The 27,199-nt window shown below is 43.6% G+C and overlaps 1 protein-coding gene across 2 annotated transcripts in view; it reads right to left on the minus strand.

The window, feature by feature from the left end:
- The window catches only part of RTF2 (replication termination factor 2), a 43,297-nt gene extending 24,783 nt beyond the window's left edge, over positions 1 to 18,514 (minus strand). The window contains exons 1-5 of one of the 2 annotated variants that reach the window (XM_061437083.1): positions 18,360 to 18,514; positions 13,338 to 13,432; positions 12,091 to 12,184; positions 9,940 to 10,079; positions 2,123 to 2,201 (exon numbers count right to left, since the gene is read on the minus strand). In XM_061437083.1, the coding sequence (XP_061293067.1) occupies positions 2,123 to 2,201; positions 9,940 to 10,079; positions 12,091 to 12,184; positions 13,338 to 13,432; positions 18,360 to 18,428 (477 nt within the window). In that variant the 5' untranslated portion in view covers positions 18,429 to 18,514. The remainder of the gene's footprint in view (positions 1 to 2,122; positions 2,202 to 9,939; positions 10,080 to 12,090; positions 12,185 to 13,337; positions 13,433 to 18,359) is intronic. The other variant, XM_061437084.1, reaches the window with a different exon arrangement.
- Positions 18,515 to 27,199: the final 8,685 nt, after the last annotated feature.

Raw genomic sequence — 27,199 nt, forward strand, 5'->3', positions numbered from 1 at the left:
CCTGACTGATGAGAACACGCTCTGCCTCCAAGGCCTACAACAAATACCTCCTCCTTCATAAAGCCATTTATCACCAGCATGGCCAAAAAGTTCTCCGGCCCCTCAACTCCAATAACGTCCTTACATCCACTTGACAACTGGCCTCAAGAGACAAAGAAGGGAATGGCAACCCACTCCAGTGTTCTTGCCTGGAGAATCCCCATGGACAGAGGAGCCTGGCAGGGAGTCCACAGGGCTACAAAGAGTTGGACACAACTTACTGACTAAACAACAACAACTCAAGAAACGAAGTAGAACACGATTTTTCATATAACTTGATTCCTGCAGGACTGCAGTTTCCTTAAGTGCAGGGACCGAGTCATCCACATCCCACTTTCCCTGGGAACCCCTGTAACATCATCTTTAATACCGGAGACATAATCAATACTGGACAATAAATGACACGGATTGATTCCTAAATGCATTCTTTAAATTTCTCTTTTTTTGGTAAAAGCTTAATGAGACAGATTCCAAATTTTGTGATGGGCTCGATCCATAATCACCCCAAAGTGGAAACAACTAGATGCTCCCCAACTTCTTCACCACCCATCACCTTCTGTCTGCCTTTGAGCCTCAAATTAATGAAGTCACATTTCAGTGAGTCCTCCTCTGCGTCTGGCTTCTTTGCAGAGAAGTCATTCTGAAACTAAAGTCATCCAGCTTAGCTGGAAGCTGCCCCCAGCTTCCCACTGCTCTGAGGATAAAATCCACAAGCCCCCGTGTGGCCACCCGGGCCTACGGAAGGTGACCCCTGCCTAGCCCTCCACCTCACCCACTTCTCCTCTCCTGTCCCCACCCTCCACCACACTTTCTGTTCCTTCAACTAGCAAAACCCTCTGCCACTTCTGAGCTTAGGTGCAAATGTTCTTCAGCGAGCTCCTTCCTGCCCTCAGGTCTTAACTCAAATCTGCAGAGGCACCCCATTCCACAGTTGCCAGGATGAGGCTGGCCCATGACATTTGTTTTATGAAAGCTGCTGAATCAAAGAATAACTCACAACAGGGAGAAACCATCCTGGGAAGCCTAAGGAAACCCAAGCAGAGCTAATGTGGGTGAAAATGCAGTCAGTTGTTGGCATCCATGACATTAAAATAAATGCCAGGTTCTCCACGGACAGGCGGAACACCAAGACACAGAGTTCCCAGGCTGTGCAGCAACCCTGGAGAGCAAAGTCCTCTGTACCCTCTCATGTGAGCTGAGCAGGCACTCTTACATCACGTGTGTGCTCATGGGTGTGAGCGTCTACTGAGGACGTCCAACATGCCTGGACAGAACAAGGCAAGGGTGAAGAGACAGTCAAGCCCTGCTCCCACTTTCAAACACGTCCCAGCGGAGCACAGGGGATGGTGAGGGCAGTGGAGACACACTGTGAGCCTGCAGTGACAGACACATGCCATTACATCCTCGTCCCAGCTCAAGAACGCTCGCTGCCGAGCATGGACCCTAACATGAAGGGGCCTCAGGTGATGGTGAGGGATCATAATAGGTTCATTAACTGGAACGAATACACCACTGGCGCGGATGTGGATACAGGGGGAGGCCGTGCACATATCGGGGTAGAGGGTCTGTGAGAAACCCTTTACTTTCCTCTTAATTCTGCTATGCACGTCAAACTGCTCTAAAAATAAAGTCCTATTTATGAAAATAAAAAAGAAAATGAGAAAGAAGAAACTCTCGTAGTCCAGTGGGAAAAGTACCACACAACCAGCAAGTACATTCTGATGAGATCCGTGGGATAACCAAGTGCCCAGGGAATGGGGAAGGAGGCTGGGTTCACACAGGAAGCAACGGCTCTGAACTAAGGTTCTGGAAGCAGGCCTCCACCCACTAGAGGGAATAAAGGCACCAGACAGGACAGGTGGGCAGGGACCAGAGGTGGTCTGAGTCTCTACCTTAAAGGAGGGGATAGAAGATGGAATCAAAGCAAGGATGGGGATGGAAGGGTTTTATGCAGAGAAGCAACTGATGAGATCCCTGTCTCAGAAAGAATTGAAAGATGCTGAAATAACACATGGAGGGAAGGAGCCCAAACCATCTGATGTCTTCAGCTACTGAGAAGGAACAAATGATGTCAACAACTCACCGTGTGACAAACTTCTGCTTTGATCTCTTTTAGGGCTCGCTCAGAAAACACGCAACCACAGCACCGGAGGAAGCAAAACCTGGAGAGAGAATCCAACATGGAGAATGACTTAAATAACAACTTAAAAATTATTACCCACATTATCGATTAATATGTATTCTGTTTTCACAAAGGCCAAGAACCACAAAGAGAAAAATGGTTATATCTGATTCCCTTAAGAAAAAAAAAATCAGTGTGTCCTAAATAAATAAGTACAGACCCACACATGAGGTATCCCCCACTTTTTGAAAGTTTGCTTTAGGAAACTTCATTCTTTACAAAGACCTACACTTTCATTGTTTCAAAAGACCTACATGAGCACCTATTTTTACTAATGGAAAGAAATTCAAAGTGAATTTTTCCTTCTATGAAACAAGGCAAAAAAGCAGAAAATAGCGTTCAGGGTTTGTTTTGCAGAGAGCTGTTATATAGGTAGCTTGCACTCCAAACTCCTTCCAGCTAACCACATTCACCATCTCAGCATCAAGCTGCCACAGCTCTGAATTATGTCTGTGAGCATCAGGCCTTCATCCCTATTTAACTTGTGCATGTGTAAGCAAGGTGTGTCCTAAGGTAACTGCTTCTTCATTTTATAAGAAAAATTCGTACAAATTTAGGGAAAGCTCTACTTTTCAGATAGAGGAAGTGAAGTGAAGTGAAGTGAAGTTGCTAAGTCGTGTCCGACTCTTTGCGACCCCATGGACTGTAGCCTATCAGGCTCCTCCATCCATGGGATTTTCCAGGCAAGAGTGCTGGAGTGGATTGCCATTTCCTTCTCCAGGGGATCTTCCTGATACAGGAATCGAACCAGGGTCTCCCAAATTGCAGGCAGACGCTTTACCGTCTGAGCCACCATAGAGGAGAAATCCGTATACTGAAATTAAAACCACAAACACAGGCAACAGTTCCACTCCACACTCCCACCTCCTTGCAATAATCCTTTGGAAAAAAACACTAACGATAAAAATAAATAAATGAATTTTTTAAAAACTCCACAAGAGTCAAAAGACAGAATACGAACTCAGGGAGAAAATATTTTAAATATATATGAGACTCAAGAGTTTTTTTTTTTTTTTGGCCACTACATACAGCATGTGGGATCTCAGTTTCCCAACCAGAAATTGAACCCACGTTCCCTGTATTGGAAGCACACAGTCATAACCACTGGACCAGCAGGGAAGTCCCAAGATTCAGAGTTTATGAATATTCAAAATGGTCTTTAAAAGCAATAATAAACAATACAGAAAAATGGGCAAAGGGCCTTAACATGTGGTTGACAAGAGAAACATAAACAGTCAGAACACATAAAAGATGCTTAACCCCCATCTGTGAAGAGAAGCGAAAAGCAAAGGAGAAAAAGAAAGATATAAACATCTGAATGCAGAGTTCCAAAGAATAGCAAGGAGAGACAAGAAAGCCTTCCTCAGTGATCAATGCAAAGAAACAGAGGAAAACAAAAGAATGGGAAAGACTAGAGATCTCTTCAAGAAAATTAGAGATACCAAGGGAATATTTCATGCAAAGATGGGCACAATAAAGGACAGAAATGGTATGGACCTAACAGGAGCAGAAGATATTAAGAAGAGGTGGCAGGAATATACAGAAGAACTGTACAAAAAAGATCTTCACGACCAAGATAATCACGATGCTGTGATCACTCACCTAGAGCCAGACATCCTGGAATGCAAAATCAGGTAGGCCTTAGAAAGCATCACTACGAACAAAGCTAGTGGAGGTGAGGGAATTCCAGTTGAGCTGTTTCAAATCCTGAAAGATGATGCTGTGAAAGTGCTGCACTCAATATGCCAGCAAAGTTGGAAAACTCAGCAGTGGCCACAAGACTGGAAAAGGTCAGTTTTCATTCCAATCCCAAAGAAAGGCAGTGCCAAAGAATGCTCAAACTACCGCACAATTGCACTCATCTCACACGCTAGTAAAGTAATGCTCAAAATTTTCCAAGCCAGACTTCAGCAATACGTGAACTGTGAACTTCCAGACGTTCAACCTGGTTTTAGAAAAGGCAGAGGAACCAGAGATCAAATTGCCAACATCCACTGGATCATGGAAAAAGCAAGAGAGTTTCAGAAAAACATCTATTTCTGCTTTATTGACTATGCCAAAGCCTTTGACTGTGCAGATCACAATAAACTGTGGAAAATTCTGGAAGAGATGGGAATACCAGACCACCTGACCTGCCTATTGAGAATCCTATATGCAGGTCAGGTAGCAACAGTTAGAACTAGACATGGACCAACAGACTGGTTCCAAATAGGAAAAGGAGTACGTCAAGGCTGTATATTGTCACCCTGCTTATTTAACTTACATGCAGAGTACATCATGAGAAACGCTGGGCTGGAAGAAGCATAAGCTGGAATCAAGATTGCCGGGAGAAATATCAATAACCTCAGATATGCAGTTGACACCACCCTTACGGCAGAAAGTGAAGAAGAACTAAAGAGCCTCTTGATGAAAGTGAAGGAGGAGAGTAAAAAAGTTGGCTTAAAGCTCAACATTCAGAAAACTACGATCATGGCATCTGATCCCATCACTTCATGGGAAATAGATGGGGAAACAGTGGAAACAGTGTCAGACTTTATTTTTGGGGGCTCCAAAATCACTGCAGATGGTGGTTGCAGCCATGACATTAAATGACACTTACTCCTTGGAAGGAAAGTTATGACCAACCTAGATAGCATATTGAAAAGCAGAGACATTACTTTGCCAACAAAGATCCATCTAGTCAAGGCTATGGTTTTTCCAATGGTCATGTATGGATGTGAGAGTTGGACTGTGAAGAAAGCTGAGCGCCAAAGAATTGATGCTTTTGAATTGTGGTGTTAGAGAAGACTCTTGAGAGTCCCTTGGACTCTCCAACCAGTCCATTCTAAAGGAGATCAGTCCTGGGTGTTCATTGGAAGGACTGATGCCAAGGCTGAAACACCAATACTTAGGCCACCTGATATGAAGAGCTGACTCACTGGAAAAGACTCTGATGCTGGGAGGGATTGGGGGCAGGAGGAGAAGGTGACGACAGAGGATGAGATGGCTGGATGGCATCATTGACTCGATGGACACCGAGTTCAGTTGAGTGAACTCCAGGAGTTGGTGATGGACAGGGAGACCTGGTGTGCTGCAATTCATGGGGTCGCAGAGAGTTGGACATGACTGAGCGACTGAACTGAACTGAACTGAACCCCCATCTATTAATTACACAAACGCATTTCAAACAAAGACACATACTGTTTTACCGATCAGGCAGTAATGAAAGAGTCTGAAGGTGACCAGCTGGAAACTGTCTGGGGAAACAGGCACATTTGTGGGTGGGTGGGTGCAACACACTACAGGATTTCAGGAGGACGACTGGCAGCACTGGGTAAAGCATCACTCTTCTGAATTTCTCCTACAGAAACATTCCCTATGGAAACAAGTGTTCAGTTCAGTCACTCAGTTGTGTCTGACTCTCTGTGACCCCATAGACTGCAGCACGTCAGGCTTCCCTGTCCATCATCAACTCCCAGAGCTTACTCAAACTCATGTCCATCGAGTCAGTGGTGCCATCCACCCATCTCACCCTCTATCATCCCCTTCTCCTCCCACCTTCAATCTTTCTCAGCATCAGGGTCTTTTCCAATGCATCAGTTCTTTGCATCAGGTGGCCAAAGTATTGGAATTTCAACTTCAGCAGCAGTCCTTCCAATGAATATTCAGGACTCATCTCCTTTAGAATGGACTCGTTGGATCTCCTTGCAGTCCAACGGACTCTCAAGAGTCTTCTCCGACACCATAGTTCAAAAGCATCAATTCTTCAGTGCTTGGTATTCTTTATAGTCCAACTCTCACATCCATACATAACTACTGGAAAAACCACAGCTTTGACTAGATGGATTTTTGTTGGCAAAGTAATGTCTCTGCTTTTTAATATGCTATCTAGGTTGGTCATAACTTTTCTTCCAAAGAGCAAGTATCTTTTAAGTTCATGGCTGCAATCACCATCTGCAGTGATTTTGGAGCCCAAGAAAAGAAAGTCTGTCACTGTTTCCACTGTTTCCCCATCTATTTCCCATGAAGTGATGGGACCAGATGCCATGATCTTAGTTTCCTAAATGTTGAGTTTTAAGTCAACTTTTTCACTCTCCTCTTTCACTTTCATCAAGAGGCTCTTTAGTTCTTCACTTTCTGCCATAAGGGTGGTGTCATCTGCATATCTGAGATTACTGATATTTCTCCTGGCAATCTTGATTCCAGCTTGTGCTTCCTCCAGCCCAACGTTTCTCATGATGTACTCTGCATAGAAGTTAAACAAGTAGAGTAACAATATGCAGCCTTGACGTACTCCTTTTCCTATTTGGAACCAGTCTGTTGTTCCATGTCCAGTTCTAACTGTTGCTTCCTGACCTACATATAGATTTCTCAAGAGGCAGGTTAGGTGGTTTGGTATTTCCATCTATTTACTAATTTTCCACAGTTTGTTGTGATCCACACAGTCAAAGGCTTTGGCGTAGTCAATAAAACAGAAATAGATGTTTTTCTGGAAATCTCTTGCTTTTTCGATGATCCAATGGATGTTGGCAATTTGATCTCTGGTTCCTCTGCCTTTTCTAAAACCAGCTTGAACATCTGGAAGTTCATGGTTCACGTACTGTTGAACCGTGGCTTGGAGAATTTTGAGTATTACTTTGCTAGTGTGTGAGATGAGTGAAACTGTGCAGTAGTTTGAACATTCTTTGCCATTGCCTTTCTTTGAGATTGGAATGAAAACTGACCTTTTCCAGTCTTGTGGCCACTGCTGAGTTTTCCAACTTTGCTGGCATATTGAGTGCAGCACTTTCACAGCATCATCTTTCAGGATTTGAAATAGCTCAACTGGAATTCCATCAGCTCCACTAGCTTTGTTCGTAGTGATGCTTCCCAAGGCCCACCTGACTTTGCATTCCAGGATGTCTGGCTCTAGGTGAGTGATCACACCATCATTATTATCTGGGTCATGAAGATCTTTCTTGTGTAGTTCTTCTACGTATTCTTGCCATCTCTTCTTAATATCTTCTGTCAGGTCCATACCATTTCTGTCCTTTATTGCGCCCATCTTTGCATGAAATGTTCCCTTGGTATCTCTAATTTTCTTGAAGAGACCTCTAGTCTTTCCCATTCTATTGTTTTCCTCTGTTTCTTTGCATTGATCACTGAGGAAGGCTTTCTTGTTTCTCCTTGCTTGTCTTCAGAACTCTGCATTCAAATGGGTATATCTTTCCTTTTCTCCTTTGCCTTTTGCTTCTCTTCTTTTCACAGCTATTTTAAGGCCTCTTTAGACAACCATTTTGCCTTTTTGCATTTCTTTTTCTTGGGGATGATCTCGATCACTGCCTCCTGTAGAACGTCACAAACACCCGTCCATAGGTCTTCAAGCACTCTGTCTATCAGATCTAATCCCTTGAATCTATTTCTCACTTCCACCGTAAAATTGTAAGGGATTTGATTCAGTCATACCTGATTCAGTCATACCTGAATGGTCTAGTGGTTTTCACTACTTTCTTCAATTTAAGTCTGAATTTGGCAGTAAGGAGTTGATGATCTGAGCTACAGTCAGCTCTTGGTCTTGTTTTTACTGACGGTATAGGGCTTCTCTATCTTTGGCTGCAAAGAATATAATCAATCTGATTTCGGAATTGACCCTCTGGTGATGCCCATGTCTAGAGTCTTCTCTTGTGTTGTTGGAAGAGGGTCTTTGCTACGACCAGTGCGTTCTCTTGGCAAAACTCTTGTTAGCCTTTGACGTGCTTCGTTTTGTATATTAAATATACAAACGAACTCCAAAATCAATTTTCTAGTGTGGAGGTCCTACAAATAGCACCAGGGCAAAGCCAAAATAGGCAAAGCTCAATGAACTGAGAAGAGAAAAAGGAGAAGAGATTAACTAACAAGTGAAAAGAAAATCTAGGGGAACCACAATCGGAGCAATGTACTGCAGGTAACCCCTGCTCAAGACCCCAGAGCTGAGACTGTTTCTGCTAAGTTCCTCTTTTGGGGTGAACCATGGTTTCCTTAAAAAGAAGTGGGAAGTCAGATATAAAAGGTCACATAGTGTGTCATTCTATGGGGCTGGGGAGGAACGGGGAGGGACTGCTAATGGGTAGGGGGTTTTTGAACTAGATGGAGATGACAGCTGCACAGCACTCTGACTGGATCAATACTAAATGCCGCCGAAACATACACCTTAAATGATCAATTTGACATTATGAAATTCACCTCAAAATACTGTGTATGTACACAACACACGCACAGAACAAGGTTAGTGGCAAGTCTCATTCCTCAGAATCTCTCTCGTGAACTTTAGCCTTTCATTTTATTTACTTTTCTTTTTTTCAGCTTTATTTAGGTATAACTGACAAACAGGAATTGTATATATTTGTGTACAACTTGATGATCTGCTATATGTATAAACTGTTAAGATAATCCTTGCAGTCAAGCTTGTTAATATACCCATCACCTCACGGTTCAGTTCAGTCGCTCAGTGATGTCCGACTCTTTGCAACTCCATAAACTGCAGCATGCCAGGCCTCCCTGTCCATCACCAACTCCCGGAGTCCACCCAAACCCATGTCCATAGAGTCCGTGATGCCATCCAACCGTCTCATCCTCTATCGTCCCCTTCTCCTCCTGCTCTCAATCTTTCCCAGCATCAGGGTCTTTTCAAATGAGTCAGCTCTTTGCATCAGGTGGCCAAAGTATTGGAGTTTCAGCTTCAACATGAGTCCTTCTAATGAACACCCAGGACTGATCTCCTTTAGAATGGACTGGTTGGATCTCCTTGCAGTCCAAGGGACTCTCAGAGTCTTCTCCAACACCATAATTCAAAAGCATCAATTCTTCGGCGCTCAGCTTTCTTCACAGTTGAACTCTCACATCCATACATGACCACTGGAAAAACCATAGCCTTGACTAGACGGACCTTTGTTGGCAAAGTAATATCTCTGCTTTTCAATATGCTATCTAAGTTCGTCAAAACTTTCCTTCCAAGGAGTAAGTGTCATTTAATTTCATGGCTGCAACCACCATCTGCAGTGATTTTGGAGCCCCCCAAAATAAAGTCAGCCACTGTTTCCACTGTTTCCCCATCTATTTCCCATGAAGTGATGGGATCAGATGCCATGATCTTAGCTTTCTGAATGTTGACCTTTAAGCCAACTTTTTCACTCTTCTCCTTCACTTTCATCAAGAGACTCTTTAGTTCTTCTTCACTTTCTGCCATAAGGGTAGTGTCATCTGCATACCTGAGGTTACTGATATTTTCTCCTGGCAATCTTGATTCCAGCTTGTGCTTCCTCCAGCCCAGCGTTTCTTATGATGTACTCTGCATATAAGTTAAATAAGCAGGGTGACAATATACAGCCTTGACGTACTCCCAGGGTCACCACTAAACGTAAACTTTAAGAGAAGTCTAAACGATTTCCATTCAGACTATCTGAAGAATATAAACTTTAAAAGTAGAAGATCCTTGGGACTTAAGTTTTCCTTCTCCACAAACCCATGAAGCCTTAGGTTATTTCATTTCAGAGCTGGGTGATCGGTTCCTGTGGTGTAGTTTTCCACATACAATGTACATATGTCTCTTAGATGGCCATGTACAGATGTGCCAGAACACTCCAGATTAGGTGCAGCACTTCCCTAACCAAAAGACACCTTAGAGAAACCAGTGTGTTTATGAAGTTACAGCATAGTTCGTAACAGCCCTGGGATTACTTACCCAGAGTCCACATCACCTGTCTACACTGACTACCTACCTGTGTCGGCCATTCATTTCCAAGCCCACGACAGGGCAGATGAAACGTGCCCGCTGGAGGTCATCATGCTTGTCACCTTTAGTGTTTCCTTTATCGCCTTCCCAGGCGGGGTTGTCAGAGAGCCTCAGTTCTGTCACATTCTGTGAAAAAACATCAACAATTCCTTTGACAAATGGATCATCCTTAGCCTTAATTATTGTTCTAGTCTCTTCCCCGGAGAAGGCAATGGCACCCCACTCCAGTACTCTTGCTTAGAAAATTCCATGGACGGAGGAGCTTGTTAGGCTGCAGTCCATGGGGTCGCTAAGAGTCGGACATGACTGAGCGACTACACTTTCACTTTTCACTTTCCTGCACTGGAGAAGGAAATGGCAACCCACTCCAGTGTTCTTGCCTGGAGAATCCCAGGGACGGGGGAGCCTGGTGGGCTGCTGTCTATGGGGTCCCACAGAGTTAGACACGACTGAAGTGACTTAGCATAGCATAGCATAGTCTCTTCCCATCCAAACCTCTTTTTCTACTTTCCTTTTGCATCAATTAACACAGAAATGAAATTAAGCCATAAGTTGTGATAGAAAACATTTTTTAAATGTACTGTCTAGCAGATTATTAATTTCTATTTTACAAGCGTTTTGCTAAGTAAGGCAAAGGAACTTTGGACATGAAAATTTATCCCACTAAGAGAAGAAAGGTTCGTATTAGTATTCTCTGGAAAGGAACACCTTCTTTCCTGGCTAATGAAGCCTCAGTCAGGCTGTTCATATTATTGACCTGCCATGTTAATTTAACAGCTGAAGAGACAGTAAATCTGTGAGGCCACGATCTAATGAGTCCAAGGCAGGCTATCAGCTGGGGATTATTGTCATACTCCAAGACCCAGTTATTTGGGTTTTCAAAATTCAATTTTACAAGGAGTGACTTAACAGCCTCACTTTAGCATCTGAAGCATTTCTTCATAATTAACTGCACCAATTTGATTTCAACACTCCAGGGAGCAGCTGAGCATGTCCGAAGGAAAGCCACTACACAGTAAACTTCTTGCTTGAGAGCTGGTGTGTGCTAATTAGGTTCTTTGCTCAGAGTATTTGTGGACTATTAATTACAGTAATAATAACTTTTACATTGTTTTATTTGAATCCTTCTGTCTTTATAGAGTTATGAATTCTTAGAAAAAATATTTTGCATTAAAATTAAAAGTTCAACCACATACATTATATATTGTAAGTATAGACTTGTATAGGTTAATTTCAGTGGTCATCACATTTTTGAGATAAGGTCATTCTGCTACTGTGGGTTTTTGAGAAATGAATTTTCTTCTCATGGAAGTGACGACAAAAATCAACATGGATATCTCCACAGCATGACCATCAGCCACAATTCAGAATTATTAATTTGTCTGAAATGAACTATTTCAAATCCCTATATCCTTTAATTACCCACCCCAGACTCAAACAAAACACCTACTGTAGTAGTAGGCTAAAAACTTAAAAAAGAAAGAGGAGAGGAAAAAAAGGAAAAACCTCAAAGCCTCAGCTTGGGAGTCAGGGGCTCTGGCTCTGATTTAAGCAACCCTCTGACAAGCCATGAGGCCTCACCATGTCACACACAGTGAGATGAAGTGTCCGACAAGCTTTACAGTTCTCAGATTCTTCACTACTTTTTTGATTTTTCTCCCACTGACCAGATTTTGTCTTCTCAACAAAGTTCCTTTACTAAAAAACTTGTTTTTCCACTTCTGTGATAGAAATGTGTCAATCACAACATCTAATCAGCAGGAGATAACCACAATGACTGAAAAGTGATCTATCTATAAAAATCTCTAATTGTATAAAAGTGTCTTCTAAATAAAAAAATTCAAGTAGCTGAGTTTTAACTTCAAAAATTATGCCTCTTAACATTTATACAGCACACTGAGAATTTTTGAAGCTCTTTCACAGACATTAAGTCACCAGAGATTTATAATCCAGTAAGTACAGGTGTGGGGACTTCTGGCTTGAACTTTACGTGACCTGTCCTAAATCACACCTTTATTAGATGGCTCGATGGGACTGGAATTCCAATTTCCAAGTCCAGTGTAAAACATACATGAATTCTATACAATAAACCTTAACCACTGAGACTCCCAGAGCACTTCAGAATCACCTGTCTTACCTTAATGCTTTTAATGTGAGAGGCTGCCTTCCCAAGAGCCTTTTCGGAAGATTTGTCCAATAAAAATTCAATGACTGCATCTTTGTTGTAAAGTCTGCAACAATAAAGATCAGTCAAGACATTCTGGCAACAATCAACCTTCATCCAAGGGAAAAAGACTAAACTGAGTACAGTCCAAAGTCATTTACATCTGATAACAGAAATGTCCTTGCACTCCTAAAAATGTAAATTTAATCCTGTCTTAACCATTTCCAAAGCATACAAAGAAAGAAACCAGTTTAAATCAAGGGCTATGCGGACTGGCAGTCAGAGGACTGAATGTGACCCAAACTAAGATTTTTTAAATTGGGAAATTAACATAAAACATTTTCAGGCCTCCCTGGTGGTTCAGTGGTAAAGAATCTGACTGCCAGTGCAGAAGACACAGGTTCAATCCCCAATCCAGGAAGATCCCACCTGCCGAGGGACAACTAAGCCAGAGTGCCACATCTATTGAGCCTGTGCTCTGGGTCCTGGGAACTGCAACTACTGAGCCCTGTGCCGCAATCACTGAAGTCTGAGCACCCTAGAGCCTTGTGCCACAAGAGGAGCCACCATGATGAGAAGCCTGTGCACTGGAACTAGAGAGTAGCCCCGTCGCTGGAACCAGAGAAAAGCCTGCTAAGCAACAAAGATCCAACATAGCCATAAATAAATAAATAAAATTATTTTTCTTTTTAAAGTACACATTTTCAACTTTCCCTGGGGGAAAAAAGAAATCAGATGTTTTGGAATCAGTCTACCTTCTTGAAATGTAACAACAAGCTGGAATTCAATAGCAGCTGCCTTTTATTTTATTATTTTTTTGCTATGCAGCCTGGGGGATCTCAGTTCCCCAACCAGGAACTGAACGTGGGCGCTCAGCAGTGAGAACAAGTCTTAACCACTGGAACACCAGGGAACATGAACTCTCTGGTTCACCCAGTCCTCACCATGCCCTACTGATCCCACATGGATCCTTCATGCGTTTAGGTTTGTAACTTAGCTCCCTCCTATCGGCCCCTGAGTTTCCAACCCATGGATTAAACAAACCAAACTGAATAGAAAAGTGCGGAAGTATGCTCTGAGACAGGGAATGACAACCCAGGCTTCACAAATTTGCTTGAGATAATTCATCATCTGATGAATCAAAAACTGAATTTACATGTTAAAATTCTTTTTAACACCATGTAATAAAAACTCATCTCCATTAAGTGAAGGAACTATACCTGCCAAGTTCACAGGCAACTATTGGTCGTCTTAATATTTCCTGACTTAGAGTACAGTAGTTCCACTGGGCCACTAATTCAGCATCCTTGTCGACCTGAGAAGAGAAAAAAAAAATCCTTTCAGTTAATTTTCTCCTCTGAAAGACACATACTCCACAGAATTCTACATATAAAGGCTTATTTAGTAATACCACACTGTGATCATTTTTGTTTTTTAAATCAAATTACTGAAACACGAAGCTGGGATTTAAAAAGTCACAAGTAATCAATAGTATGTCAAATAAAGGCCTCTCTATATATGATGTGTACAAAAAAACAGTTTACATCAAGTCACTAAATTGCTTACGTCAATTACATATAAATATTAGTATTTATATCCTAATAGTAAACAAGGAAGCTCAAACAGAAAAAACAAGCAGTACAGGTTGATTTCTAACAGTGGGAACAGCTCCAAAGTTGTAGCAGAATTTAAGGGCAAAGAATTGAGAAGACAGGCATTAAAAACAAAAACAAAAAAAAGTTCAGCACAAAGACTGTATAATTCCTTACAAAAATCACCGATGTAACAAAAATGTTTTTGCAGAGTACTCACTACAAGGCATATCAAGTCATTATCCACACTGTAAAGATTCAGATCTGAGACCCTCCGAAGCCCTCAAATGATATTTCCACCTATTTAATATCCCATGTCCCACTCTCTACTGTTCCTAAAATGTCAAACCTGAATAATTTAACAAGATGGCACACTTGGGGGAAAGAAAGGAAGAAAAAATAAAGAATTTAAATTCCCTCAAATTTAATTTTTGCAGGAACTATTTAAGGGTTTACTGTATGCCAGGTACTATGCTAGACAGTTTCTGTGACTTAGTCTTTTCAGTTCAGTTGCTCAGTCGTGTCTGAGTCTTTGCAACCCCATGGGTTGCATCACGTCAGGCTTTCCTATTCATCAACTCGGGAGCTTGCTCAAACTCACGTCCATCGAGTCGGTGATGCCATCCAACCATCTCATCCTCTGTCGTCCCCTTCTCCTCCTGCCTTCAATCCTTCCCAGCATCAGGGTCTTTTCCAATGAGTCAGTTCTTTGCATCAGGTGGCCAAAGTGTTGGAGCTTCAGCTTCAGCATATTTTAGCCCTCATAGAAACTTATGAGTTTGGATTCTTATCTTTGTAGTTGAGGAAACTGAGGTACCAAGAAGTTAAATTGCGTGTCAAGGTCACACACTCAAGCGGAGGAGCGAAGATAAAGTCAGGCAGGCTCTAAAGACCATGCTTTTAATCGCTACTCTCTATTACATTTCTATTATTTTGTATAACTTTTATATTATTTTTATTAACGTACAGTTTATTTACAATATTGTGTTAGTTTCAGGTATATAGTGTAGTTATTTGAGGTTTTTGCAGATTATGTTCAATTACAGGCTGTTACAAGATATTAGATTTAATTCTTTGTGCTATACAGTAAATCCTTGTTGCTTATCTATTTTATGTATTTGTTGTTCAGTTGCTCAGTCACATCCAACTCTTTGTGACCCCACGGACTGATGCCATCCAACCATCTCATCCTGATTTTATGTATAGTAGTTCAGTTCAGTCGTTCAGTCGTGTCTGACTCTGCGACCCCATGAATCACAGCACGCCAGGCCTCCCTATCCATCACCATCTCCCGGAGTTCACTCAAACTCATATCCATCGAGTCGGTGATGCCATCCAACCATCTCATCCTCTGTCGTCCCCTTCTCCTCCTGACTCCAAATCCTCCCAGCATCAGAGTCTTTTCCAATGAGTCAACTCTTTGCATGAAGTGGCCAAAGTACTGGAATTTCAGCTTCAACGTCATTCCTTCCAAAGAAATCCCAGGGCTGATCTCCTTCAGAATGGACTGGTTGGATCTCCTTGCAGTCCAAGGGACTCTCAAGAGTCTTCTCCAACACCACAGTTCAAAAGCATCAATTCTTCGGTGCTCAGCCTTCTTCACAGTCCAACTCTCGCATCCATATATGAATACTGGAAAAACCATAGCCTTGACTAGACGAACCTTTGTTGGCAAAGTAATGTCTCTGCTTTTCAATATGTTATCTAGGTTTGTCATAACTTTTCTTCCAAGGAGTAAGCATCTTTTAATTTCATGGCTGCAGTCACCATCTGCAGTGATTTTGGAGCCCCAAAAAATAAAGTCTGACACTGTTTCCACTGTTTCCTCATCTATTTCCCATGAAGTGATGGGACTGGATGCCATGATATTCGTTTTCTGAATGTTGAGCTTTAAGCCAACTTTTTCACTCTCCTCTTTCACTTTCATCAAGAGGCTTTTTAGTTCCTCTTCACTTTCTGCCATAAGGGTGGTGTCATCTGCATATCTGAGGTTATTAATAGTAGTTAGTATCTGTTAATACAGATAAATGTGTCCTTCCCCTCTATAGTTTAAAACAAAACCAAACACACAAACAACAAAAATCCCACCACACTACTGCAGATGTTGTCCTATTTGGTCCCAAGATCCAACAGCCCCATTTTGGCATCTTAAATAGCTCTTATCATCAGCCACACTGTAGAAGAGCCCCGAGAGAGACTTGTCACCAGTGAAGCTGACGTACTATACTTTTTGTAGATTTAAAAAGCTACATTAGGTAAGTTTAGGATCTACCTTCTAGATCTCCCACCTGCTTCACACCACAGTCCTTCACTGCTTCAAAAAAACCACCTGGGAGAGTTGGGGACAGGGAAGGAATTACTTCTTTCCAATTTAAAATTTGGTCCACACAAGGTCTTAAACCTGAGGAATGTCTTGGGCCAAATCAAACATACTATATGTGATCGACAAATGTTATTATATACCTATCTGAAACGCAAGCTCTACAAGGGCTGGACTCTGTTCACTGCTATAACTCCAGGGCCTAGAATGGTGTATATCGTAAGCACTTAATATGTATCTGTTGAGTGAATAAGGATAATAAAAATCCACCTTGCCTGGGTACTCTAGTTGTTTCAGATCACCCTTTCTTCTTTTCTTTCCCCTTCTGACATCTATTCTTAGCCAAGCCTGTCAATAAGCTACTCCTCTTCAGTTCTGGGCTCAAGGTAACAAAACCGAGCTAAATACTATTTGGGTAAAAGCTTGCTCACACAAGTGGTAGCTACCCAGCATTAATCTCTGCACACGTAGCTGTGATCAGAAGAGCACACACCATCACCTTGGGTGTTCACTCACTCTCAAATTCCATATACATTTGTTGGGAGTTGACTGTGTGGCAGACACATCACAGGGGTCACAAAAGTGACACATACATGGCCCCTGTTCACATAAGAAATAGACAAAGAATAAATAAATATAGTGATAAGCATGATAAAGTAAAGCAGCAGAAGAGGATAGAGTAATCAGAAGAGAGATGTATTTTGGCTACAGTGGGCTGAGATGACATTTCAGTAAAGAATTAACTGATGTATTAAAAAAAAACACCAAATGATATGATTGTCTCAGTGAAGAACATATCAGGTTGAGGAAATTATACTCCAGGTTGAGGAACAAGGCCTATGAGCTGGAACAGAATAAAAGAACTGGAGAAGGGCAGAAGATGAGGTAAACAGATCACATCCTGTCTGATCACACAGGGTCTTGTGGGACTTTTTTTCTGAATATAATGGGAATGACTGGAGGGGTTTAAATACAGTAGTGATACATGGAATTTACTTTAAAAAAAGACTTCTCTGGCTACTGACTGGAGACTCATATGGACCACCCAGTGTGGCAGTCACTTGTATTAATATTAGGTACTTTAAACAACTTCTATTATTAAAAAGTAATCACTGGTGCTAACTCTGAAATCCTGAATAACTGGATGGGAATCCTGGCTTCATTACCTAACAGTTGTGTGATCTTGCTCATGTTACTGACTCAATTTCCCTGTTAGTAGCCTACGACTTAGTGACTGAACAACAACAAAAGCAGGTAAATTATTATACGTAATTTGCTCAATCATTGGTGAGAATTATGGATTATTCAATCACCCATTTATCTACGGTATTTATAGTGCTAGTTGAGGAGGGGGAAAAGGTGTGGCCTCAGCCCCCAGGAGCTTACCACCCTCTGAAAGTTAAAGTCGCTCAGTCCTGTCCCACTCTTTGCAACCCCATGGACTATATAGTCCATGGAATTCTCCAGGTCAGAACACTGGGAAATGTTCAGTAGCCATTCCCTTCTCCAGGAGATATTCAACCCAGGGATTAAACCCAGGTCTCCTGTATTGAAGGCGGATTCTTTACCAGCTGAGCCACAAGGGAAGCCCAAGAATACGGAGTGGGTAGCCTATTTCTTACCCACTCCAGTGTTCTTGCCTGGAGAATCCCATGGACGGGGGAGCCTGGTGGGCTGCCGTCTATGGGGTCACAGAGAGTTGGACACGACTGAAGCGACTTCGCAGCAGCAGCAGCAGCCTATTTATTCTCCAGCGGATCTTCCCGACCCAAGAATCGAACCGCGGTCTCCTGCATTGCAGGCGGATTCTTTACCAACTGAGAAGCCCAACCACCTTCTAAGACCAACAGTAATCAACTTGAACGCAGTGTACACGGTGGTTACTTTTTAAGTGGAGGCCCTGACCTCCTGAGAAAACGAAGTTAGTGTGTACAGAACTCAATAAACAGCAACTATTTGTATCATTGTTACTAGCAGCAGACAAACTTCAAATCCTGGTTCTGCCACTTACTAGCTTTGCAACTTTCTCCTCCTGAGCCTCAATTTTCAAGTCTCAAAAGTGAGGCTTCTGAAAGTATATACCCGTAAGGCTGCTTTGAAAATTACATGAGACACCCTATATCATGCATACTGTCGGATGAATGGTAACAGCCCGCAGTCAATGAACGTCCCTTATTAACACTGTGGTTAATTTTGAGTTCTCTGAAAGGGAATAAATAAGCACGGTTGTATGTGGAAACCCGTTAGCTCCTCCTCCCACCTCCCTTCGTTTCCTGGGAGCGTTCGCAGGCCGCACCCCCCCCAGGCCCCACTGGGCCCATGTAGCTCACCTTCTCAACCTTCTTCGGCCCCTTCACCAGTTCATGCCTCTTAGGGATTGTTCCTCCGTCGCAACCCATCGCAAGCCGACAGAGTCCAGAGCAAGCAGCAACTTCCGGAGTCCCTGGCGACTGTAGGACTCACTTCCGGCGCGCTGCAATGACGCAACACGCTAGTCTCCACGCGGAAGGGCGGGGCGGGGCGGGGCGGGGCGGGGCGGGGCTTGTGCCCAGTCTTGGTTGCTATGGAGAGCGTCGCTAGGCGCTGGGCGTGGCCCCGCAGCGGGGGCAGCTGCAAAGCGAAGGCTGGGCCTTGGTGCAAGCAGCACGTCTGTCTGCAGCCAGTCCCTTCATCTTTCCGGTGGACGTGGGATTCCTGCTGCATCCGCCTACCTAATCGTTCTTCCACCTTTCGGGGGCGGGGTTCAGGGGCCGGCGCGGGTGGGGACGACTCAGGAGCAGCAGCCGTGTTTTGGGGCCCCATCCCACCCCAGCCTTTCTGACTGTGGGCAAACATCCCTAGACTGGGACCGCGTGGAGGAAAAGGCTAAATTTTATTAGTGCAATTAGCGATGAATAGGGATGGATCCATTTCAGTTAACGTTTATGTGTCTAAAAGAGAACGTATCTTTTTACTGGGCGTCAGTTATGATCGAAGCATTCACAACAAAGAAGTGATGTTAACTGAGATTGTTCGGGAATTAACTTATATGCAGAGTACATCATGAGAAACGCTGGACTGGAAGAAACACAAGCTGGAATCAAGATTGCAGGGAGAAATATCAATAACCTCAGATATGCAGATGACACCACCCTTATGGCAGAAAGTGAAGAGGAACTAAAAAGCCTCTTGATGAAAGTGAAAGAGAAGAGTGAAAAAGTTGGCTTAAAGCTCAACATTCAGAAAACGAAGATCATGGCATCTGGTCCCATCACTTCATGGGAAATAGATGAGGAAACAGTGGAAACAGTGTCAGACTTTATTTTGGGGGGCTCCAAAATCACTGCAGATGGTGACTGCAGCCATGAAATTAAAAGACACTTACTCCTTGGAAGGAAAGTTATGACCAACCTAGATAACATATTGAAAAGCAGAGACATTACTTTGCCCACAAAGGTTCGTCTAGTCAAGGCTATGGTTTTTCCTGTGGTCATGTATGGATGTGAGAGTTGGACTGTGAAGAAGGCAGAGCGCCGAAGAATTGATGCTTTTGAACTGTGGTGTTGGAGAAGACTCTTGAGAGTCCCTTGGACTGCAAGGAGATCCAACCAGTCCATCTGAAGGAGATCAGCCCTGGGATTTCTTTGGAAGGAATGATGCTGAAGCTGAAACTCCAGTACTTTGGCCACCTCATGCGAAGAGTTGACTCATTGGAAAAGACTCTGATGCTGGGAGGATTTGGGGGCAGGAGGAGAAGGGGACAACAGAGGATGAGATGGTTGGATGGCATCACTGACTAGATGGACGTGAGTCTGGGTGTTACCACCTTGATCAAAATGAAACAAAAACACTAAAAATACTCCCCACTTGGGAAGAGAAAATACAGTGTATGTGGATTGGAAAGCTTCAAGGGCTAGATGATTGAGTTATCTGATACTGCAATTAATTAGAATTAAAATAAATCCTTTAATCAGTTGGTCTCTGATTGGCACCTAATTTATTTTTATTAACATCTCAAGAACTGTAAACTTCCTAGGGACTTTGTTTTACTCCCTCTTGCATTCTCAGTGCCTGCAAGAGTCTTTGCTGCTGCTAAGTCGCTTCAGTTGTGTCCGACTCTTTGCGACCCCATAGACGGCAGTCCATCAGGCTCCCCGTCCCTGGGATTCTCCAGGCAAGAACACTGGAGTGGGTTGCCATTTCCTTCTCCAGTGCATGAAAGTGAAAAGTGAAAGTGAAGTCGCTCAGTCGTGCCTGACTCTTAGCGACCCCGTGGACTACAGCCTACCAGGCTCCTCCGTCCATGGGATTTTCCAGGCAAGAGTACTGGAGTGGGGTGCCATTGCCTTCTCCGAATAGGTTGAGAGCAAGAGTCTAAGTCCTCCATAAACCAAAAAAGTACAGATTCATTCCGAAAGGGTTGACCAGCAGACCCTAAAAAAGTTTGATTCAACTAGAATCTCATTTCTAGGGTAGGGAAACAGAAGGCTGGAAAAATCAAAAGCACTGGTCCAAGGTTAAACAGCTAGTGAGAGCTGGGGATGGCTTCTAAGATTGGTTTTCTCTTAAAGCAATGGACAGAAAAACAGAGAATAGCAAAAATAAAGGATTTTTAGACAGACTCTCAAACCAGTGTTCTTTTCGGACAGGTACAACTACCCCTCACCAAATTCATTTGGGGTGGAATAAACAAAAATAGCTGCTCTTTATCAAACTGTAATTCTATGCTGGGAGAGTTGGAAGCATTCTTGCCTTCTGTCCTCTCAACCTTAGTATGGGGTATAGTGCCTTCTGTTATCCAAGTGACAACCCTGAGGCTCAGATGTGCCAGATGTCCTGGGTCCATGGCACACATCAGGGAAGTAGAAGGGAAAGGAGGTGGGGGAGGGGCTTTCCCAAATGAGGCCCATCTAACCACAGATGCCAGGATTCTTCACCTCCTCCCCCCAAAGCTACTGATGACACCCAGTGGTAATGACTGTGTGGGCGTTAAAGTTCAGGCAGCTGCATGGTTTTTCTCTTCCCCCTTGGTTTCCTCTTTTAGAATATTGGTTTCTTAGCTACTCTGTGTTGCAGACTATACACAGCTAAAATGTACAGGTTTATTTTTTAATATCAGTAGCAACTAGTTTGTGTTGAGAGCTGTCAGGCATTGTATTCTGCCTTTATTTCATTAGAGTATTTCATTTCCAGCCACACTGAGAAGTAGGTCTATTATCTGCTGCTTCTTCCCACTGTCTGTTGAATGAGCTGGTAAAGGATATTCCCTTATGAGGATCCTTGGTGACAAGTTTGATCCCTGGATCAAGCTGTGAACTTGAAGGGCAGGAGAGGAGTGGAATCATGATAGAGAAAACCATTACCTTCTACCAAAATCAGTACTCCTTAGAGACGTCCTTGGTAGTCCAGTGGTTAAGACTCTACTTTTCCAATGCAGAGAGCATGGTTCCATTCCTGATCAGAAAACTAAGATCTCACATGCTGTTCAGCCAATTAAAAAAATCAGTATTCCTTAACCTTTCTGGGGTCATTGGACCTGTTGGAGAATTTGGTGAAAGCTTTGGACTTATTCCCCAGAAAAATTATCCATAAGCACTCAGGATGCTACAATTTGTTTGTTATGTTAATTGCTAAGTCATCTCTGACTCTTTTTGACTCATGAACTGTAGCCTGCCAGGCTCCTCTGTCAATGGCATTTCCCAGGCAAAAATACTAGAGTGGGTAGCCATTTCCTTCTCCAGGGGATCTTCCTGACCCAGCGTTTGAACCCTTGTTGTCTTCATTGGCAGGTGGATTCTTTACCACTGAGCCACCTGGGAAGCCCAGCTGTACTTTATACATATATGCATTTTATTCATGGCTTCCTGAAGCCCAGGCTAAGACCCACTACTTTAAGTGCTTCAACTGCCTGTTAAAATAGTTCTCAAATACTTCCGACTTCTAAACCATTGAGGGTTTTATTTCCTGTTAGCTCTGCCCAAATGCTCTTCCAAAGCTGCAGTTTTCAATTCTGTCTGGAAAAGGCTGATATGCAGAATAACTCGTTCTAAGAGTCAGCATGAAAAAACAAAAACGTAAAACTACGTGTTAGGATTCTTCAAGATGCTCACAGCCTGGGGACTTCCCTAGTGGTCCAGGGATTAAGACTGTGCTTCCAATGCCGGTGGCGTGGGTTCAGCCCCTGGTGGGTAATTAAGATCCCACATGCCTCTTGGCATGGCCAAAAAATAAAAAAGAATTTCATGGCCTCATTTAAGGTTACACTGGGAGGGTGTCCCAAAGACAGTTAAAATAAAGTAGAAAATGGAAGTGTTTGCGGCGGTAATTCAAGACAAAAGTTACTTTTCATTGCTGTTTTAGTGAAATATTAAAACTATTCCAGGACTCTACAGGGCCTTACATGGACTGGGCTCCTAACTACGCCTCCCAGCTCACGTCATTCATTTTTCTTTCCTACACTGGCATCTCCTCCACTTGATAGAACTCTCCAGGTATACGTTTACTCCGGAGAAGGCAACAGCACCCCACTCCAGTACTCTTGCCTGGAAAATCCCATGGACGGAGGAGCCTGGTAGGCTGCAGTCCATGGGGTCGCTAAGATTCGGACACGACTGAGCGACTTCCCTTTCACTTTTCACTTTCATGCATTGGAGAAGGAAATGGCAACCCACTCCAGTGTTCTTGCCTGGAGAATCCCAGGGACGGGGGAGCCTGGTGGGCTTCCGTCTATGGGGTCACACAGAGTCGGACACGACTGAAGCGACTTAGCAGCAGCAGCAGCATACGTTTACTCTCCAGGTGCGCATTTATTCCCCAGGTGTATGTTTGCTTTCCAGGTGCACATCTACTCTGCACACTCCCCTTGCCGTTCCCCTTGCAGAACACTCTTCCTCTGCATTTGCCAAGCTGACTCTCTTCAGTGATGCATCATCACTTGGCTCCTGGTCCCTTCTTCAGAGCAATCTTTCCAGACCCCTCCATTTGAAAAGGCACATCTTGGTACTTCTCTGGAGGGCCAGTAGTTGAGGCTCTGTGTTCCCAATGCAGGGGGCATGGGTTTGCTCACTGGTCAGGGAAGTAAGATTCCCCCATGCTGCAGGGTGCATTAAAAACAAAACAAACAAACAAACAAAAAACTCAGGCTTCCGTGATGGTCCAGTGGTTAAGAATCTGCCTTGCAATGCAAGGGACACCAGTTAGAGCCCTGGTTCAGGAAGATTCCACATAGCACAGAGCAGTTAAGCCCACGTACCACAACTACTGAACCCACCTGTGCCCTAGAGCCCGTGCTGTGCTACAAGAGAAGCCAGCACACTGAGAAGCCCACCTACTGTGATGAAGGGTAGCCCCTGCTTGCAGCAACTAGAGAAAGCCTGAGTGCAGCAGTGAACACCCACCACAGCCAAAAAAATAAATAAATCTTTTTTAAAAATGCACATCTCCCCCATCACCCTACCCACTACCCTGATTTAATTTCTTCCTTCCATTTACCATCACTGATAACCTGTTATAAATGTAACTTTTGATGTCTTGTCCACCATGGAGTTTTTGCATTAATTTAGATTTTTAAAATGTTGTATAAAATATAATTTATCTTTATTACCAAGTGCTGGGTGTGCCCGCCTGCATTTTGCATCCAAAGAGAGCGCCTCACTGGCCTTCACCCTCACTTTGGCCCTGGTATTCCATCTCCCTGAGCTGAGAAGAAAGCTGCATGATGAGACCCTTTGTTTTGTCTACCGCAGCACGTCTAGTGATCAGAAGAGGCCTGGGCAGATAGGAGATGCTCAATAAATGATTGTTAAATGAATGAAGGAAAGGAAAAGGACATTAGCAAATAACCTACAAATACAGGCAACTTGCAAAGGGAAAGCTTCGGGAGACCTGGGGTGCGTACTTGGGGAGAACATAACATTTTTAAAAGATGCTTTGTTAAGAAAAATAGTTGCCACCCACCTGGGTTCTTGGCGCCCCCAGTGCCTATCACATTGAAAGATCTCTAAAGGAGGCTTCTCACCACTTCCATCTTCCTGAGGAAATTTAACTTAATTGAGGTCAGGTTGCTACCACCACCACCACCACCATACACCCACCATTTCCTCTTCCTACCTGGAGAGGAAACAGTACAGAATTCTGGACATTGAAGAAACAGACTTAGCAAAAAGCTGCTGAAACCTGAAAAATGTGATTTTATCTACTTTACAACTTTTTCAGAAGTAATTATCCTATTAAATCAATCAGTGGAAACTCATCCCATAACTGCTCTCTTTCCAAAAAAAAGGAAGGAAACTCATTTAGCTAGGAGCAGCAGTTTTCAATATTTTGAACCCAGTGGTTCTGGTTTTATACTTTGTTGCCAAAGATCCCTGGTTTAAACTGATCTCAAAAAAAGAAATATCTATAGATAGATATAGCTCCAGATGTCTGTCTCTTTGTGGTGTCTCTGTCTCTCTTTTTGGCTCTCTCTCAGTCATTCTATCTCTCTACATACATAGGTACATACTTACATAGTGTTCTGAAACCATGTGGGACCTGTTCATTACCTCCTGGAGACTAGGTCACTTATAAAGGACTAAATAAGTTGAAACATCTAAAGCATTAGAACAGTATCTGAAATGTAGTAATCACTAAATAGATACATCCCGTTGCTATCACTAGTGTGTAACACATCACTTTGCCTCCTGGAGCAAACACTGACTGGTGTCTCCCTGGAGCAGCCCGTCCTCTCTACAGTGCCATTTCTCACTTTGCTAGGGGTTCCGGCTGGGACACAGCACTCCAGGGGTCTCTCGTGTTTCTGCATGTCTTCTGAACAGAGGCATTGGCTTGATATTTTGTTCCAGACTATCTTGTCAAGGATGTATGTAGCAAACCCCTTGGAAGACAGAGACAACATCTCCCTCCAGAGAAGAATGGCAGGATTGTTTGCTGTCCAGTGTCATAAAGATAAAGTCTTCCTCTGAGGCAAAGCTTGGTCAGGTTTACACAGAGACTGCTATAAAAGATTGGGAGCTTCCTAGGTTCAGGGGTTTTTTATGGCTTTGGTGCAAACTCTTTGTTTGCACAGCATCACATACACACACCTTTGCATTGCCTCTGGGACTTGAGGGGTATGGGGAAATGATGTAAAAATGAAGCATTAGCAGACTTCCCTGGTGGTAGAGTGGCTAAGGATCGTCTTGCCAATGCAGGGGAGGTGGGTTCTGTCTCTGGTCTGGAAAGATCCCATGTGCCATGGAGCAATTGAGCCTGTGCGCCACAACCAAGAGCCCTGGAGTCACAGCTACTGAGCCTGCACGCTCTAGGGCCTGAGAGCCACAACTAAGGAGCCCCTGTGCCACAACTACTGAAGCCCATGAGCACTAGAGCCTGTGCTCTGCAACAAGAGAGGCCACTGCAACAGAAGCCCGTGCACTGCAACAAAAGTAGCCCATGCTCACTGCAACTAGAGGAAGCCCACGAGCAGCAATGAAGACTCAGCACAACCAAAACTAAGAATAAATAAATAATTTTTTTTATTTTAAAAATGAATCAGTAACCACTTGTGAGGCTATAAGAGGAGCCATTTGACTCTGTGTAGGAGAGTTGACATAATAACAGGTCTGACTAATATCCTTAGAAAGGCCTGCTGGCAAGATTGGCTTTGGCGGTTGTATAGGAACTTGGTTTCAGGGAGAGTTTCCACCATCCCTGAGTTGATAAGAATGGAGCAGGGCCTAAACTGTTTGTACAAACAATGTGATTCATACAGGACACCTGCTTCCCTTCAAAGAGTCTGAGACTTTGGTCCACGCCACACAGAGGCTCACATATGATCAACGCTAGTGAAAACCCTGGAGGCCAGGCTGTCATGAGTTTCTCTGGCCAGCAACACTCCCTGTATATTGTCATGGCTCCCAGCTGGGGGAGTTAAGGGGGTCCTAGGTAACCCCCGGGAGGGGACTCTTGGCAGCCTGAGCCTGCCCTGATGCTTCATTCCCACATGACCTTTCCCTTTGCAGATTTTGCTCTGTCTCCTTTGATTGTGATAGATCGGAGGGGTGAGACACTATACGTGGGATCTTGTGAAGCTTCCTACCGAATCAGGGGGCCTCAGGGCGGTCTTGGGTACCCCCGACATGGTCTCTGATCCCAGAATCTCATGTCTTCTCTCAGCATCCATGAGATTATGGCAGGCTGACTTGTTACTTTGAAGTAAGGGAAGAAGTAATTTCACAGTTCTTGCTAGAGCCATCTCCTTATCTGTCTAGGAACTCATGGCTGTGTGTGTGTGTGTGTGTGTGTGTGTGTCTGTGTGTGTGTGTGTCTGTGTGTAGGGGTAAATCCCAGGTCTAGGACACTTTGGGTATTATACACCCATCTTACCATGGAGTTGTTAGGGGCAGACATCTGATCTAAGGCTCTTTCTTCCCCTCTGGCCACAGACCAATAAAGACCATAACTCATGGCAGACACCTTGAAACCATGAGAGTTAACACAGAGAAAGTGGGACTCAGAGATTGGGCCTTGATGATTCTGCTGGGGGTACCCAAAGCAGCTGTTTTTGAAGCCAGCTTGACCCTGGATTATGTTAAGATACTTGAGTCAATAAATTCCTTTTATTGCTTAAGAGAGATGGTATCAGAAGGAGTCCTAACTGACACAGATCACGGCTGCTCCCAGAAAATGTCTCCATTCTAGTGCAGAGAACCAAGCCTCACCAGGACAGGATCCTTCTTTAGGGACCCTGAGAGTAACTTTTGGTAGTCAACAATTTAAAAGTGCAGAGTAGCAGATAGGAACTGCAGCTGGTACCATTTCAGGTAATTTCCAGCCTAGAGATGGCTCATGGCAGAGGGGCACATAGAAGACATGAACCTCCCCTTGAAGTGATGATGTAACCATAGAAACATGAACTAAAGCCCCAGCTGCAAGGACAGGAAGAGGAGGTGTTTGATTTGGCGTGGGGGAGTGGGGGGGAATTCTGGGCCACTCTCAGATCTGTGCCCAGTGATAGGGCTGCTGTTTATACCACACTTCCTGGCTCTACTTTTCCCGAGCTAGCGTTGCATGTGCAAACTTGGCCTCTACTTCCTCTCCTTGCACACTTTGGGGAGAAGCATTTGCGTGACACAAATAAACATTTTGCTTTGGTACCAGAACCCAAGTGACACAGATCAAACACCTTTCCAAAGAAAAGATTGGTGCAAAG

This window comes from Bos javanicus, chromosome 13 (genome assembly GCF_032452875.1).
Source record: "Bos javanicus breed banteng chromosome 13, ARS-OSU_banteng_1.0, whole genome shotgun sequence".
NCBI classification, from domain to species: domain Eukaryota; kingdom Metazoa; phylum Chordata; class Mammalia; order Artiodactyla; family Bovidae; genus Bos; species Bos javanicus.